The sequence below is a fragment of the Antedon mediterranea genome, chromosome 10, assembly GCF_964355755.1.
Source record: "Antedon mediterranea chromosome 10, ecAntMedi1.1, whole genome shotgun sequence".
NCBI lineage: Eukaryota > Metazoa > Echinodermata > Crinoidea > Comatulida > Antedonidae > Antedon > Antedon mediterranea.
This window is the reverse complement of record NC_092679.1, coordinates 21180123-21198261: the sequence shown is the minus strand read 5'-3', so window position 1 is coordinate 21198261 and position 18139 is coordinate 21180123. Positions and strand designations below refer to the sequence as shown.

General features: G+C 34.5%; 3 protein-coding genes across 3 annotated transcripts; 1 reads left to right on the top strand and 2 right to left on the bottom strand.

Moving 5' to 3' along the window:
• Positions 1 to 119: 119 nt before the first annotated feature.
• LOC140060473 (mammalian ependymin-related protein 1-like) lies at positions 120 to 4001 on the bottom strand. Its single transcript, XM_072106705.1, has 6 exons — positions 3843 to 4001; positions 3231 to 3265; positions 2426 to 2563; positions 2111 to 2294; positions 1620 to 1707; positions 120 to 1304 (listed from the first exon to the last, which is right to left on the bottom strand). The coding sequence occupies exons 1-6, from the start codon at positions 3913 to 3915 to the stop codon at positions 1232 to 1234; spliced, it is 591 nt and encodes a 196-aa protein (XP_071962806.1). The 5' UTR covers positions 3916 to 4001; the 3' UTR covers positions 120 to 1231.
• Positions 4002 to 5939: 1938 nt separating this feature from the next.
• Positions 5940 to 8649, bottom strand: LOC140060293 (mammalian ependymin-related protein 1-like). Its single transcript, XM_072106440.1, has 6 exons — positions 8495 to 8649; positions 8104 to 8138; positions 7494 to 7631; positions 6961 to 7144; positions 6538 to 6625; positions 5940 to 6352 (listed from the first exon to the last, which is right to left on the bottom strand). Exons 1-6 carry the CDS (start codon positions 8565 to 8567, stop codon positions 6280 to 6282), a joined length of 591 nt encoding a protein of 196 aa, XP_071962541.1. The 5' UTR covers positions 8568 to 8649; the 3' UTR covers positions 5940 to 6279.
• Positions 8650 to 9368: 719 nt separating this feature from the next.
• Positions 9369 to 17625, top strand: LOC140060955 (uncharacterized). Its single transcript, XM_072107331.1, has 4 exons — positions 9369 to 9830; positions 13219 to 13366; positions 14596 to 14816; positions 15200 to 17625. The coding sequence occupies exons 1-4, from the start codon at positions 9770 to 9772 to the stop codon at positions 16759 to 16761; spliced, it is 1992 nt and encodes a 663-aa protein (XP_071963432.1). The 5' UTR covers positions 9369 to 9769; the 3' UTR covers positions 16762 to 17625.
• Positions 17626 to 18139: the final 514 nt, after the last annotated feature.

The window sequence follows — 18139 nt, the reverse complement described above, 5'->3', positions numbered from 1 at the left end:
ATACACATTCACACTGTGCTTTGTTGTCTTGCTTGTATCGAGTGTAAATGTAGCTGGTAAATACACATTCACACTGTGCTTTGTTGTCTTGCTTGTATCGAGTGTAAATGTAGCAGATAAATACACACTTCACACTGTGCTTTGTTGTCTTGCTTGTATCGAGTGTAAATGTAGCAGGTAAATATAAATTCACACTGTGCTTTGTTGTCTTGCTTTTATCGAGTGTAAATGTAGCAGGTAAATACACATTCACACTGTACTTTGTTGTCTTGCTTGTATCGAGTGTAAATGTAGCTTTTAAAAAAACATTTCTCAATAACAAACTATATTATTAGGCTATTTTCCTAATTTTATTTTATTTCAGAACATTTATTTCTCTTTTCTTTTCAATTAACAGTGTTTGTGAAAGTGTAGTGGGCTGCAAAAAAATAAAAAAAAATATAAAAAAATCATTAAAAAAAACAAAGTAAACAAAAATAACCGATTGAAAATATCAATGAAATTTGAATTAATATTATTTAGGATTCAGTGATTGTATGTGGATAATAGATGCCTTTTTAGCTTAAATGAGAAATGTTTTTTTGTTGGCGATTCGGTTATGTATTTGGGAAGTTGTTCCAATATTTTGGCTCTGAAAACTGAATGTTATGTTGGAAAGATAGTGTTTTGTGTAATGGAATATGTATTTTATTTGAGGTTCTAATTGTGTTATGACTATGATAGTTGAAATTGAATTTGAACAGGGGTTGAAATTGAGTGGGGATTAGGGAATTTAACCAAGAGTATACAAAAATACATTGTTGAAGGCAATTTATATCGTAAATTTTTAAAAGGGAAAGGGATGCAAAAAAACGGATCTGAGTGGGCTCTTGGAGGCGAGTTTGAAATGTTTCTAATACATTTTATTTGTAGTAAAAGAAGTTTGTTTAGGTACGACGGATAAGTGTTCCCCCAGACAATATTGCAATAGTGGAGATAAGGAAGAATAAGGGAGAAATAGATAGTACAAAGGATGTTTTGAGGAATAAATTTAACTATTGTTTACAAATCATTTATTTAATTCCTTTATTGTTGTTTATCGAATATAGCGTAATTTGAAAGATTTTTCTGATCAAACTGGTCTATACGTTTAAATTGATTTTACATTGTTTTTTATATTTTTTAATGAATCACAAAAAATGAAAAGAAAATACATTCAAGAAACTTTGCCGCACGTTAAATGCACGGGCATTTAAACACCGCTACACTCTTTAGGCGGCAGGAACACATTGGGATCACTAATTCCAAGTGTGATGTCATAGAACCTGTAAAATACAAATCATTACGAAATCATAACATGCATAAAGGTCTGTTCACACTATACATACTGCTTATTCATTTCTTTAGAGAACAGGAAAAAATGTGTATGGTATTAAGGCAATATGTTGTGATTGCCTATGGACACCAATAATGTCACGTCCACGTTGAAAAACGGGATAAACTCAACGAGAGAGATATATATAATTATTTATTTCGGGTCATCATGGATTGCCTTAAGATTCTTCTGTCTATACCATAATTTTATTTTAATTATTAATGTAATTTCATGGTTAATAGATGATTAGAAATATTGTACTTACTCGGTACTAATATAGCCAGTTTGGTTACTATAATAACCCTCTTTAACTGGCAAACAGCCGGTTACTGTCCAAATGCCAGAATAGCGACCTAAATTATATACAAAAAATGGTCACATGATAGAAGAATAGAGTAAAAATGTACTTATGAGATTGCATGTGAAGAATTCATACACGTTTAAGCACATAATCCGTGAACGTGGATAAACTATTATTATTAGGGAATTAAATCGGTCAGCCTAAGTTTTAAAACATATGCGGTGCACAGGAGGATCGTATGTTTCATGTAATACCAGCACGTCTGTGTATTGGGTTAAAACACATTACACTATACCTATTTATTGTGTAAATTACTCACTTCTTTTGTCAAATTAGTAAACACTTTGTAGAGACTGATTTACTTTGATCTTTCACTCACCTCGTTCGGATTTTAAATAAAAAGAACGTAAAATAAAAGTGACATGCTTTAAATTCGATACATATGTGTTGCTCACCTCGTTCGGATTGTCCGCCCCATGTCTGTACAAGAACTCCTTCACCGGGGAAACCTTTAGTGCCGATGGTGGCTTCGCCGTAGAATGTTGCGTTTTTCGGAATTCCGATAGGGAAAAATTGTTCTTGGCTGATATCTCGAGATTCGCATTGCCTTGTTTGCAGATCTAAACGATATTCTATCCCCTAAATAATTAAAGTAAATTGAGATTTCATCTACCAAAAATAACTTTTTAGTTGATACAGTAGTCCTGCCATAAAATAATTGAAAAGACTCAGAAAAATAGGCCAACAAAAAAAATCATACAATAGCTCACCACGTTATGTAAATACAGAACGTCGAAATATTCACGAGTATCATCAGTGGTAAACACTTCGTCCACGTAACGTTTACGGTAATTACGTGCGTCATACGACAACCTGGAACGGACTTCATACTGGCGTTCACGGTTTACCTACAATTATAAGATATCAATCTACGTGTGTGCGTTTAACGACTATTGAATAATGTTTATTTTGTGACGTTTCATGCGGGGTCCTCAACTTATGTACGAAAAGAAATATCGCGTCCTGTTGTTTAATTGCCTTGGTTTGACTAGAGCTTGATTCCCATTTGGACGGAACGTAACGACGTCATGCATAACGCAAATGAGTTGACCAATCACAAGCGATTTATCAAATTACGTGTTGCGTCCAAAAAGTGGGACAAATCATGGAGGAAATATTTACTGTTATTCACTATACTACACTACTACTAGGCCAATGTATTCGCCCTCGGGCCTTCGAATATTCCTGAACTCTGACTAGTTGCATTATTTTCCCCTACGAAATACATTATGTATAGAATTTATATAACAAAATTCTATAGAAATTATATACAAATTCTATATATTTTACTTTTAGATTTTGTATAGATAGAAATTGTATAGAAACAACTTTAGAAATATCTTTAGAATTTCTTTAGAATTTGTCTTCTACAAAAAGTAGATTAAAAGCTAAATGCGCATTAACTTTTCATAGAGAAAAAAAATCAGACTTAAAAGATAGGATTATCGACAAACATGCGATTTCCCAATGAGATGAATAAGCAAACATTTTTTTTCATTAGACTCACAACATTACCTCGATTATCTTGGCCTCCAAAAAATCTGGAGCATCTATTGAGAGAAAATATAGTTATGGGGATGGTAATGGAGACAAGGCATAGCCGTTCGACAACAACATATTGTATTAGAAATCATGCTTATGCTTAAAGATATATTGTCCCCCTGAAAAATAATGTTTTCGTTGAAAATGCCATTGTAATGTCACATAGGCCTAATAGTTATCAACTTCGAAAAAAATTTGGATTGAAAAAAAAGAAATTATTTACCTGAAAAAAGACTGTAACAATGCAAGATACTGCCAGGCAAAAGGTTTTTGGTTGAATATAGGCCTAACCATTATTGTGTCATTTTATAATATTTTTGTTCGGGTATTTTTTACGGATGTGACTAAAACAAAATGGCGTATTCAAAGTCTGATTTTATTATTTTTTCATGTTTTTGGGGAACAAAACATCTTTAATGTTGAAGAAGAAAAATATGATGACGACGAGATTTTTTTAAAAATTATTATTATTATATTGCTATGTATGTTTAACAGGAGACGTAAACTACTGATACGAATCACCATTACAAACTGTAGGCCTATTCTTAAAATACTGAAGTTAAAAAAAAGAAGAAAATTACATACCACAAGGTGCAAGAGCCTGCGATTTAACATTAGTTGCAAAAAACAGAAGACATAATGCCAAACAAGCCCTCATGTTATTTTTCTTTTACGAAGCCTTTTCTGTATATGATCAAACAGGAACTCCACACTCTGTAAGTGTTGCGGAAATGTGAAGGGTGTGTTTGAAATCACCAGTTATCTATATATAAATTTACGTAAGGGCAAAATTCGGTAAATCGCGCCTTACTTCTAGAATTTTTACTCGATGGTATGTAAAGTTGGTTCGTACTTTCGGTACTGATTTTAACCGCCTGATGTAACCCTGTTTACTAATTAAATTAAGTTAGATAATTAGTTATTGACGATTAAAACGAATTTAGGTTCAACGATTTGCCCCAAATAGGGGTGTTTTCCGATCGTGGTATACACTGTCTAATGGATGTCCATCTTAAAAAATACCCGCCACAAAAATGCGAGGAGGCTTCGCATTTTCCTATCTCCTCCTACGATAATTGTTTTTAATAGCTGAAAACCGGTTGAACAGCTAGAGTACACCATCATAATGTTGAAGACAGGCCGATTTTCTTTAAAAAATACTATTTTGATAGATTTAATATACGATTATACAAATGTATTGATTTGCGATGAATGGAACATCCCAATCTCTCAGTCTGCCAGAGTTTGGTTTAACACAAGTCGGTAAATTTATGAGCCCTTGGTTTAACACATACGGTAGGTAAATATATGGGCCCTTTGAGAATAAACTTGCAATACTTTGACAATACTGTAAATACCTATTAACTATTTGGTCCTCATTTGAATCGAACATTTCTTACTGTGAATGTTCGTCCTGTTAGATAATAATAAACTGTATTACTGACATTGTGGATAGGCTCTACTGTTAGATATATAAACACATTATCATATACAAATAAACTTTATACTGGCAGTTCCTTCTCAACGTTTGTATTAATTAATAATTACCAAAAATATAAACGTCGTAGTGGTGTATCGTGACATGTACTTTAATATTTCAATCGATTATGACAGTGACAGTTTTAACAAAGTATTAAATAAATGTTTTACTGTATTTAGAGGTATATTATGTATAGGCTTATAAAACATTAACAAAATATTTCGTTACTGAGTGGATAAAGAATATATTCAAAAATTGTTCCTTTTTGTACCTATCCGCTTTCCCATCCCTCAACCCTAATGTTACATACAAAACACAAATTGGGTTTCTTTAAATGAGTCCAAATCAAAAATTTGGACTCATTTTGTGATAAGTTTCTCCTTCGGAAGTAATTCCCAGGGTGCTAATTTTAGTTGACTACATAAATCATCGTGTCTATTTATTCGTTTCTGTAAACGACAATGTATTATAGTCCTGCGGTACGTACATTTGAAATCGCCAGTTTTGTTACGCTGAAATTACTGTATATTCGAGAACCATCTGTGGGCACGACCTAGATGGTACGCGAGCGAATCGAGCGTACCATCTAGTATGTATAAGTTATATTAATTGTGGTATATAGCATTATGGCAGCCATAATTTGATGAATACATACATTATATACGTTTTAATGACGGCCATCTTGGAATCCAATATGGTTGCCATATGCTATTATTATAAATTGTACCATTGGACTGATTTATCATAATATTGTAAGATTTGTCACACAAATTACGTTCGTACGTGGTTTAAAATCGGAGCTACTATCAGTCTTAAGTAAAAAATTGGGGCCATTTTGAAATCCAAGATGGCGGCCAAAATAGGGTCGGGAAAAATTTACCCTCAGTTGCAATGAATTCTACTAGTCTAGGATTCCAAAACTGCTAAGAACTCAACTTTAGCATTCAAATCTCACGGAATTACATTAGGTTCCCCACTATTACGACGGCCAAGTAATAATTATCATACTTCGTCACTGTATAAACTACTTTACACATTACATTTTAAAACAGAGTCAATAGACGCTCATGTTATTGTTATTACCAGTCATGTTTATTCGTAACTGTCTGGACATAATTTTAATTAGTTTTTTCTTTCTTATGTATCGAATATAAAGATGGTCTTAGTTTAGAAAGAGATAAAAACTAATTAACTGGACTTACTTGTTTAGTAAGCAGCGTTGCGACGTTTCAAGACCTATCCAAGCCGTATCATCAGGCCGAATGATGGGATTATGGGATACTGGTCAGTAACCTATGAAAGGGTCGAGGAGCTGTCTAGGAATGTTCATAAATTCTGGTCCATTTGAATTTTTTGGAATAAATTGATCTATTTTAAAACTTATTACTAACTGGATTAATGACAATATCCATATCCGTAATATAACGTATAGTATGAAAATTAAAGTCCATCAAACAAAAATGCTTACACTATGACCTGTTTAATCACATAAAAATAGCATGAACAAAGAAAATAAAATTCATGAAACAGGCAGACTGGCATTTAAACACCGCTACACTCTTTAGGTGGCATGAACACATTGGGATCACTAATTCCAAGTGTGATGTCATAGAACCTGTAAAATACAAATCATTACGAAATCATAACATGCATAAAGGTCCGTTCACACTATACATATTCGGCTTCAGTGTAAACGCGACTTAATTTCAGGAGTCATGTACTCTTATAATATCATAATAGCTATACAAGAGGCCTATTACATAATAACATACGGTAAGTGATTAAAAATATTGTACTTACTCGGTACTAATATAGCCAGTTTGGTTACTATAATAACCCTCTTTAACCGGCAAACAGCCGGTTACTGTCCAAATGCCAGAATAGCGACCTAATCAAAAGGAAGATCAGAAATGATCACATAATCGAATAATATTGTAAATTTGTCCTATCATCCATTCTTGGGTCTTGGGAATGCACATAATCGGTCGGTGTGATACTTTTTAGGAAAAGTCAAACATATAGGCCTACTTGTGTTTACAGTAGGGGAGTCCTATGAGGCCTATACAAATAGTACCTTGTACAGTACCGTACAGAGCTTATTGTGAGTAAATTTCTCAACCAAAACTATTTCTAAGGAATATTGGGACAGATTTTGGATATGAAATGAAAACAACGTAAAATAAAAGTGACATGCTTTAAATTCGATACATCTGTGTTGCTCACCTCGTTCGGATTGTCCGCCCCATGTCTGTACAAGAACCCCTTCACCGGGGAAACCTTTAGTGCCGATGTTTGCTTCTCCGTAGAATGTTGCGTTTTCCGGAATTCCGATAGGGAAAAATTGGTCTTTGCTGATTTTTCGAGATTCGCATTTCTTTGTTTGCAGATCAAAACGATATTCTATCCCCTACATAATTAAAGTAAAATTTAGATTTCATCTACCAAAAATAACTTTTTAGTTGATACAGTAGACTAGTAGTTCTGGCGGAGTTTTGATTTAATATTAGTAACAAAATAATATTTTGGCACATATGGCATTTCATACGCATACCACTTGAGCAAAGAGTAAATTTTCAGACAAAAATCGAAATAAAAAATAAATAAAAAAGACAATAATAATACAGACTTGGGGCAAGTCTAATACAGACTTAGGGCAAGTCTAACAGTATAGGCTTGCCCGAAAAACATAATTCAAAAGACCTATAAACTGAGAAAAAATAGGCCAACATATAACAACAGCCAATAGCTCAGCTCACCACGTTATGTAAATACAGAACGTCGAAATAATCACGCTTATCACCCGTGGTAAACACTTCGTCCACGTAACGTTTACGGTAATTACGTGCGTCATACGACAACCTAGAACGGACTTCATACTGGCGTTCATGGTTCACCTAAAGTAAATAAGGATACCATGATTGTTGCGGGTGCAAAAACAAATTCTAAATATCGAATGGACTTTTTTACAGTATTGTGAAATAAATATATGTAACAGCAGGAAATGGTAAAATTAGCGATAATTTTCTTCCCTGGTAACACCTCCCTTTGAGCTGACCATTTTGTATTTAAAGCGCAACTCGGTAAATTACAGGATGCATACACTATTTGATAATCTTTCGTGCTTTTAAGGTAAATATATTAAGTCTTATTTGAGGCTTGGAGTGAGGTTTAGTAAACACATGCACATTGGGATTGGAAGGCATGCAAACACATTAACCACCAAGCTATCACTACATGCAAATGTACCGGAAAGGGTGGTACTGCCCTTATTCTTATCTGCATCATGCACATACCCCGTTTGCAAATAATCTACACTGAAATGTATCAAACCATGTAGCCTCCTGATTTACTGTTATAGACAATTACCTCAATTATCTTGGCCTCCATAGCACTTGGGGCACCTATTGAGAGAATAATATCATTTGAGGGTTTTTTTAATAAAAATTTATTATAATATCGGTAAAGAAAAATAAAAACGAAGATATGGTAAAACGAAGACAAAGACCAAATAGCAACATAAAGTATGATTATACAATATAATTATGAAGATGAAAGCCGGTAATAATAATTTGATGCCAAATTATGTGAGAAAAAACATATTATTGTTTTAATTATGCCTATCACCATGTAGGCTCAGTAGCCTATATAATATGATCTGACACGCAGCCCATTCTTTAACGTTAAAAAGGACAGAGATTACCATTCTCAAATATTATAACTTTATACAATTTGAATAAAAAATGTCTAGGCTACTTACCACATGGTCTAGGAACCTGTGATTTAACCGTAATAGCAAGAAACAGGAGACATAATGCCAAATAAGCCCTCATCTTATTTTCGTTTTACAGTGGAGACGGTCGTATGTGTTGCGAATTGAAGTGGTGTACTTGTTGTCTGAGAATAAGGCACGGGATCAAGTCCCAAGGTCTTTATAATCTTTATAACCTTTGAACATATCGGGTAAAGATTAGCCACATTATTTATATAACCAGTGTAATTTGCACGAAATTAATTTTAAACTTTAAACTAATGTAATGGTTGCTTGGTTAATAATGTTTAGGCCTATGAGCATATCAGAGTGTTTTGTTGTGTTACAATGATGATGAATATTGTTCAACCTTAGATAGTTTACTCGCTAAGAGTAAAGTCATGGGCCGAACATGGAGGTATAACCCCATGGACCAAATTATCGCTTACTTTAGGTAGATAACCAACTTAACCGGGTAAATTATTAAACCTGAATGCGCATGACCGCTGTGTACTAAATATAGTAATGATTAACAGAGGGCGTGAGCCTCATAATATTATCTATGATGTTTTTTTTTATGACAAAGATGCAATTTCATTGGCGCATTGTTACTTGTTGAGAATCATGCATGGTTGTTTTTTTAACAATTTTTTATAACAATAATTCTAAGGTATCTGAAGTTTTTGAAAAAATAGCTGTAACTAAAAAATGCCGACAAAACAAAATGCAAATATATTATATACAATTAATTATAATCGTTTATTATGTATATATTTTTGCGTACCGTATTATTTTATTACAGGCGCGACAATGTTATGCAATTATTATAAAGGCAATAAATGCTGAGGATATACAGCGTACATTGCACCTGCGGGATTACTGAACCAGCCAATAATAGTGCAGTGGTTGTTACATGATATTTATTACATGCTGAGATAAATTTATGTATTGAAATCGTTGTTATGAACACAGTGTAGCTGCGCAGTAAACGAAACGTTTTGATGCATTACGTAGCCTATAAACAACAGATGTGAAAGGCAAGCCCCGCTTTGGGCTTGCCCACCCGATCATACGCTATTAAAGTGATTCACACACTCATTCACGAAAACCGGGTTGATTATTAAAGAGAATAGAGCGTCGATCAGTTCGCTATTGTTATGCTTGAAAACAACGACTATTGACTATGGATTTGTATGCATAATATTTCACGGTTGCTTGTCGCTACAGAGGTCAAAGTTCACTGCAACAATAGACGACCAATATTATAGAAGCATCAGTGCAAACATGGCTGTAATAGTCGCTTTATATTTCTCCCTCTTGTATTTTCAAAGCCTGTTAAATTTCGGTAAGTTGTTCTTGTTTTATCTATATAAATTAATAGTTTCGGGTTTTTGGTACTCGCGTGTGATTGCGAGGGACGCGCGGTCATACGTAGTCGATCGTACGAGATCCTGAGATTCAAATTAACGGCGATCGGAGATATTACCATGCATTAGTGATCACAGAAAATATAATATAATTCAACCCCTTTAAGCAGCTCAGAATAAGAAATGTACTAATTAGTCTTGGAGGCCTAATTACAACTGGAATGACATTATAGTAATGTAATTTAATGTGTTACGCAACAACAGTAATGTAGGCAAGTAGGCTACACTGTGGCAACATTAGCTGATGATAAACGCAATTTATATCATGCTTCATGCGTTCGTAATTCTCGACGAATTCGGTTGATTTCTCATGCTTATATCTAGAAGTCTAAAATATTATAATTAATTCGGCATACTGTACACTATATAATTGCCATCAATAGATGGGGATTAATACGGTAAGCTATCTATGTAGAGTGTCAATGGTCTATGAGCTTAACGGTTTAAATACTGTAATACAATGGAAAGGTTAATATCACTTATTGTTCTGTTTTGGGGCCTAGATCCATATCCGCATAGTAAAATTCCCCCTTTTTCTCCTTATGAAAATAAATAAATGAGAAAACCATTATGAGGAAGGGAAGATGATAAGAGACGGGAAATAAGATGAAAGGAAAATAAGATGAAGGAAAAATAAAAGGAGGGGAAAATAAGAAGGGGAAATATAAGAAGGAAATCATGCTATAAATTAAGATTTTTAAAATCTTTTTTATATACGTATGGTTATTTTTAATATTGTATTGAACTATTAAATATGGATAAAAAGGTTAGTTATACGAACATTACGAGAAAAAAATGAGGATTATATTGAATAATATTGGTGTGCAGATTGTAGATTTACAACAACTAACACTAAATATTACGGTACTGATTAAATGTATTAATCATAATGAATGAATGAATACAAGTGGTGGTTCAAGCCACAAAAGAGAAAAAAAGGAAGAATATAAGAGGAAAAGAAAGGGGAAATAAGAGGAAGGGAAATAATAAAGGAAGAGATAGATATATAAGTGTATATACTCAAATCAATCCAACTTAACCTAAATAATCCTGATTAAACAGGGAAGAGTGATATTATTGTAAGTTCACTCTTGCCTGGTTTGACAGAAATGGTCAGCTTTGTTGTACGTTGTTAATCAAGCCGTAACAAAGTCCAATTGTGATTCAGTTACAGTTACTAGTATTTTATCATAGGATAAACAAATCGGTACATGACTACAAACGAATACTAATTGGAAAGTACTGTGCATATTTGTTCTATCTAAATAATTAAACCAAAATTCGCCATACACTTCAGAACCTTGGTTCAAATTTACTATAAACATTATTAAATTTACGTTTAATTTTATATTAAATAAATAATTCAAAGATCCACCGTAATAATTTTTTCTATAATAAAGGTTACAAATCCTATCTATCTAAGGTTCCTCGCAAAGGGCTAAAGCTCTGCCTACACTATCAAACTAGTTTGACAAACAAAGTGTGATGTGCCTAAATATTTATTTATTCAATTTCTGCCATATACATAAAAGGAGGCACGGAAAGACCAAACAGGTGCTAAACACCTATGCTAGTTGGTCAACCCAGAAGTAGTGACATCATGTCTATATATAGGCACATCAAATGTTTTTGTCAAATAATGTTTGATAGTGTAGACAAGGCTTAGGCTCTGTTCAAACCACAAGTTTGAGTAGGGTCTGGTGGTAAGCGCAGCATATTGTACAAAAATAGAATAATGGCGTTTGGTATACTGTATAACAACATTTGTAAATGGTGTCTAATGGAGAAGAGCTCGGAATTTCATCACAAGAAAAATAGCACACGTGACCGTTCATGTTCAAATATAGTTAACAGTACATGGGGTAAAAACATGTTATTTAGTCGTCCGTCCTATATCACACCATTGTCTATGCATAAGTATGCGTTATACTTTAGTTTTAACAATACATCGATGAACAAATACAGTTCAAATAAGTTTCCAATGACCTTATTCAACAATAGAAGTAGAGAGGTTATTGAATTTACTTAATACTTTAAAGAATGGAAAAGTATAATATAAAACCTTGTCACGCCAGATTGAATGTAACGGTAAATTCTCACGGAAAAACAAAAATGTACATGTAACCTAGTAATCTATGAGGCGATGTGGCTATCCACGGAGGTAATCAGTAAGAGATTAAATGAATTAAGAAGCCAATTAAAAACATGATATTTGAACGTATACGTATATATATATATATATATATATATATATATATATATATATATATATATATATATATATATATATAATCAAAGAGCTGCATAGGCAGGATATAGAAAAAAATCAAGATCAAATAAGTTAAAACTGCCTCAATATAGATTTATTTTAACGACATGTTTCGGGCATAGCCCATCATCAGGTGAAAAGAATTGTAACAAAGGATAACATATATAAGTCACAAAATTACATAATAAAACAAATCAGCCAATCAAAGATGTTAACAAACAAAAGGCATAGTTATAAAGGCACGCCTCCAAAAGCTATGGGGTACAAAGCAGGAATGGTTGCTTATAAAGCAGGAAATTTAATTAATATATATATATTGTATTCAAAAGCAAACTGTAATATTTTACTTGTACAGTATTTATATCAAGTACTAAAGAAAGAAGAAACGAAAATGCCAATCATCTTCAAAATATATATATATATATAGTATAAGCCTATATACAATGGAAAGAACAATACATCAGAAGATTTTTCTTCGAGGACTAATGACATACTGATAAAACAATAAAACAATACATCTTTATATTTAAATGTTTATACACATACCGGCAAACTTTATTTATTGTTATTTTAAACAATTAATATATTTCATTATGAAATCATTCATATAATTTAAAGATGTGTTGTCCCCTGAAAAGTGTTTTGTTGTTGAATATGCCAGTTTAATGTAACATCATAGTTATCCATTTTGACCAAAAAATTGATCTAAAAACAATTTATTTACCTGAAAAAACTGTAATTTAAAGCCAACAAATGGTAAAATTGGCTGCCAACCAATCGGTTTTTGGTGATCATGTTTTTTTTTTTTGGGGGGGGGGGGGGAACAATAATACATCTTTAAATACCGTGTCATAACATAACGCTTTCATGATCTAAACACTGACCATGCGTGGGTTATATACCGTGTTACTGTATATACCATGTAATTGAGTTGATTTTGTGATTGTTTGTCTTATTCTATCTGTGTCTTAAAATATATGCTCCAGATGAAATAATATTTACAGTACGATCATATTGATGACGATATTTTTTTGCAGTTTGTGGTGCTACCTGTATTAATCAAGGAGACTCAATATACTGCCCTCCTGCTTCAGATTCTAGTTTGGAATATTGCTGTGGAGATTACAATCTCGAACAATGTTGTTCGTATGCTGGATTATCAAGCAGCACCCAAGATGGACTTTCGTAAGACTAAAGCTCTGTCTACACTATCTAACTTATAGTTTGACAACAACAAAATGTGATGTGCCCAAATATGGTATTGATATGCAGGCGCAAAAATATGGAACAGTTTACCAATTAATATTAAATCGGCACCAACAATTACGTCCTTTAAGGCTAGATACAAATCTCATTTCTTTTCATAAACACTGTATTATATTTAATTAAGTTTCTCTTTTGTATATTTTGATTAAGACAGGACCACAATGTAAAACAGATACACTGTTATCTGATTGTTTTATCCTGTATAAATATATTATTTATTATTATTATTATCATGTCCATATATGGGTACATTACATTTTTTCAAGTTTGATAGTGTACACAGAGCTCTACCTTACATTACTGTTTTTGTTGTTGCATATCTTGACATCATGTTTTAATGACGCCTGTATTTGGTGACGATATACCACACGAAGATAATTATTCTCAGAGCAAATTTAATGACACTTTGATGACGACATGATTACAAAATCACAATTCTTACGCAATTTTGTGGGCTACAAAGGCATAAAGTTTAAAACCTAATATCATCATCATCACTGCGTTATTTGCATTTACACTATATTAAGCCATAATAACTTCTTTTAAAGAAATAACTTCCTATTGAAGTCTCAAAAGGTTGATCGAGATGTCATTTTTTACACATACAGCACAACAGCTGACTTCACAATAGTTTATAGCCTCATATTATTTGTTATGCCATAATAGTGTTATTGACAAAGAGCTACCCATTTCTATTGAAGAAAGCTCGCAGCTATGTGAATATAAACGACGGACTCGTTGCGCCCGGTGTAAACACATCATCCACCTGCGCCTTAAATCAACAGGCCACTTCACAGTCTTTCAAACTGAGATATTATTACGCCACACTTTATGCTTTAGATATTTGATAATATTGTATTATCGGTAAAATAAAAATTGCTATGGAGAAGAAAGTTGCAGTTTTGCGTACGATATACATGTTGAATATATGTTAAGTTTATTTTGATAGACACAACAATTGATATTAAATATAATAATGGTACGGAATTTTGGTTCGACAATTTTGTTCAAATAAAACATATGCTCTAAACCGATCACACCAACACACTTGTTCACTGTATCGTGAAAATTTATTACTGTATTATTACACATATAGTGCATTTTAAGTTACTCACTCTCCCTCTTTTCCCCCTTATTTTCATATTCAGGAACGGTGCAATCGCTGGAATCGTAATTGGTTGCATAGTTGCATGCCTGCTTCTTGGTATGTTAGCGTATTTTCTGAGGAGGCTTAAAATGAAACTGGACGAAAGAATTATGGAACGAAAACATTCGGCGCAGAAGTCGAGCAATCGTAATTCAATAAGACGAGACGCACCCGTCGTACGAGGCTCTTTCAAAAGAAACAGTATGCGTACGAGTACAAGGCGTAAGTTTAGGGAAGAAAAAACACTGCACGTACTGCCATGGTGGGCCTCCTACACGTAAGGCATCTCTACTACAGTAGAACCCTATTGAAAACGGGGTGCTAATTTTGTCAACATAAAACGGCGCTCCGTCATTAAAAGGATACCTAATGCACCGTGTACACCCAATACATTGCCTTTAAGATGTCTCCTAGTTGGTCGTATTGTTTAAAAAATACCGTCGTTAGTTTCACGGGAAATTTGTTTGTAGACCGTACAAACAACTGGATTAGAACCAGAAAGGGTGAACTTCTTCTCTGAAAGCATCACTGCTGCCCTTGAAAGAACGCCCAACATTGCTGTTGCAGACGAGTTGATAAATCACATACTTTATTTTTATTTTCAGGACGAGATGACCAGGAACCATTGAACACTAGAGAAAGTACCGTATTTACTACTGCCGACGCTGGTCTATCGAACCCCGGGTTTGACGACGGGTATCGAAAACCACTTGGTCGAACAGGACCCATGCAGAATGGACAACCGGTGTATCAAAACGGACACCATCAGAATGGACACCTTCAGAATGGGCATCAACAGAATGGACACCATCAGAATGGACACCACCCAAATGGACACCAGAGTCAATTTTCAAAAGACGACATGGAAATTATCGGTCTTGAAGATTCGCCTAAAATGTACGATAAACGAAAACATTGGCAAGATGTGAACGATCCACAGGAAATACTTCAGTTAGAAGAATCACCTAAGATGAACGAAAAATGGCGGCATGACAATATGCAAAGCACGGCGCCGCAGCAGCAACTTAACCGACACAGTGCTGATGCAGCCATGCTTCGTTACCATCAGATACAGGAACAGCACAAGATTCAACGGAACATGCAATTAAATGCTCAGTATAGTCAACAGCCTCAATATGCCAAACCTACTGCACAATATGGAGACATGCAACACCAGCAATATAGCCAGCAACCTGTAGGGATGGCCCAAAAGACAAACGGAGATACTGTGCAATATCAGCAGCAATTTATTCAGCAGCAGCCCAACCAGCAGCAGCTCGGTCAGCAGCAGCTCAGTCAGCAGCAGCCCAGTCAGCAGCAGCTCAGCCAGCAGCAGCAGCAGCTCAGTCAGCAGCAGCTCAGCCAGCAGCAGCAAACAGGAATACCACTCGTACAGGAAGATACGCTAGATGGTCAATCTGAGCAACCCGCTGCTGCTAAGCCACGAAAAAAGAAAACACCACGGCGTAATCTTCCAAAACGAATCCGAGATAGCGATGACAGCAAATGGTCTATGGGCTACACTAGAGAGACCGTCATCCAACTAAAAAGAAATCCATCGTCAAAATGTAACTCACCTACAGCTTCTAAAGATTTCGACCCAGACAACCCGCCAGGAATTTTAAAATACCGTGATTCTGAAATGAGTGACTATGATTCTATTCTTGGCGATTCTGACCTAACTTTCGATGATCAAAGCTTTGACAACAGCAGACCACAAAGCGGGTTCTTTGATAAACTGACACGACGTAGTCCTTCTCCTAAACAAACGGCAGCCGTCGCACCTTTCAGCAGACAATATGGGGTTGATAATCATCAGCCCGCCCCGATGGACCAGTTCTTAACTCTGGATCCAAGTCATTTAAAAGCGCACATTGCTTCTTATAGTCCTTCTCAACTAAGCCCTAGCCAATTAAGTCCAGCTGGAAGAGAAGGCAGATACTCGTATTTTTCTCCAAATGAGGATTTTGACAATTCGTTTGCAAAATCCTATCCCGAATTTGTACAAAACAAAGCGAATCAACCGAAAGATGTTTTACCAAACTTACACATAAATCAGAACGGCGGCGGCGGGAAAACGACGTCGTCGCATAATGGAATGACGTCACCGAAGGAGTATGTTGATTATAACAGAGCAGGTGAGGAATTACGATGCACGTCTTTGTGAAAAAAAAACGACGCCAGTATGCAGTGTTTACCTTCACACAATTTTTAAAAAAACGACGGTATGCATTACCTACCGCCATAGGCCTACTCACCGTAACCATTTCTGATGGTGTAGGCCATATGCCCTCGTAAACCGTACATGATTTCTTTCGCCTCTCTTACGCTCTTGTATTGCGATAAAAGTAGTGTACATATCTCTCTGCGATGTTGATGTGAGCCTGGGTGTAACAAGTGAAAGTCGAATTTCTAGTGACGTCAAACCCGATAAAACATGAACTTTGAACTGAGTAATTTTGACGTCATATCATGAGTTACGATATTTGGTGGTGTAAAAGTTGTGTACATTTTGCCGAGGGACGCAATACAATGTCCATGCCATTTAAATTCACGATAACAAGTTTGATTTAGGTGGTCCGTCCTCATGTATAATGTGAGTTGTAAAATATTATAAGTATATATTATGAGAATTTCGTCGAAAAGATATTGGAGAGTTGGTAGGGAGATAACCTACATAATTTGCGAATCGACTGAGTTTTTAGTCGCCTGGACGCGACTCTATAGTTCACTATGTCGGTCGGTCGGGGTCTGTCTGTCGGTCCGGTATCACTATGCGTTTTAGCACGCGACTTATGGCTGTTGGTCTTGTTTTTTTAAATATTCGTCAACGTACGTACGTAAAAAGGCAGCTTCAGTTTGTTGATGGGGAGGAGTGGAGTGTCAAGTAAGTTTGGTTACTAAGTGTAATGCTACTTTTTAAGTAATGTGTTTTAATGTAAAAAAGTATTTTATTGTATATACTATAATTATTTTACACGATTTTATATGTATATATTTGTGGATGTATATAGGTATTTTTTAATTCAGACTTTAAGCTAGTTAACTGACTTTAATCTAGTTAACTGACTTTAATCTAGTTAACTGATTTTAATTTAGTTAACTGACTTTAATCTCGTTAACTAACTTTAATCTAGTTAACTCACTTTAATCTAGTTGATTCTTTTGATGCGAATTGCAATACTTTTGCAGCTATGATCAGATTTTTTTTATATCTTGTTTTGTATACACTTATTCAAAAGTTTATAATTGGATTAAATTATATAATTTGCATTTATAGAAATTGATACGTTTGTTACGTTGTGTATTTATTTGTGTAACATTTTACATGCATGTTATTTTGGCTGAGACAAATCCAAGATTTGGGTAATATATATAGCATTTATACATACGGGACACATAGGTTGTTAGTAATCACTATTTTACCGTATGTCTTTAGCGTGTATAAGGACGGATTTAGTGGTTAAAAATACATATTTTGGCACACATGGCGCGTCATACGTATACTTAAAAAGGGATCTATATGAACGCATGCACTACGTAAT

Bases quoted from the DNA above. Each gene is read 5' to 3' on its own strand.
- LOC140060473 (XM_072106705.1), bottom strand. From the start codon at position 3,915: ATGAGGGCTTGTTTGGCATTATGTCTTCTGTTTTTTGCAACTAATGTT. The intron at 1,708-2,110 runs GTGAGCAACACA...TATATAATTTAG, and splicing joins GGGCGGACAATCCGAACGAG to GTCGCTATTCTGGCATTTGG. The intron at 1,305-1,619 runs GTAAGTACAATA...TGTATTTTACAG, and splicing joins ACTGGCTATATTAGTACCGA to GTTCTATGACATCACACTTG.
- LOC140060293 (XM_072106440.1), bottom strand. From the start codon at position 8,567: ATGAGGGCTTATTTGGCATTATGTCTCCTGTTTCTTGCTATTACGGTT. The intron at 7,632-8,103 runs GTAATTGTCTAT...TATTTACTTTAG, and splicing joins TGGAGGCCAAGATAATTGAG to GTGAACCATGAACGCCAGTA. The intron at 7,145-7,493 runs GTGAGCTGAGCT...TTAATTATGTAG, and splicing joins TTCTGTATTTACATAACGTG to GGGATAGAATATCGTTTTGA.
- LOC140060955 (XM_072107331.1), top strand. From the start codon at position 9,770: ATGGCTGTAATAGTCGCTTTATATTTCTCCCTCTTGTATTTTCAAAGC. The intron at 13,367-14,595 runs GTAAGACTAAAG...TTTCATATTCAG, and splicing joins AGCACCCAAGATGGACTTTC to GAACGGTGCAATCGCTGGAA. The intron at 14,817-15,199 runs GTAAGTTTAGGG...TTTTATTTTCAG, and splicing joins TATGCGTACGAGTACAAGGC to GACGAGATGACCAGGAACCA.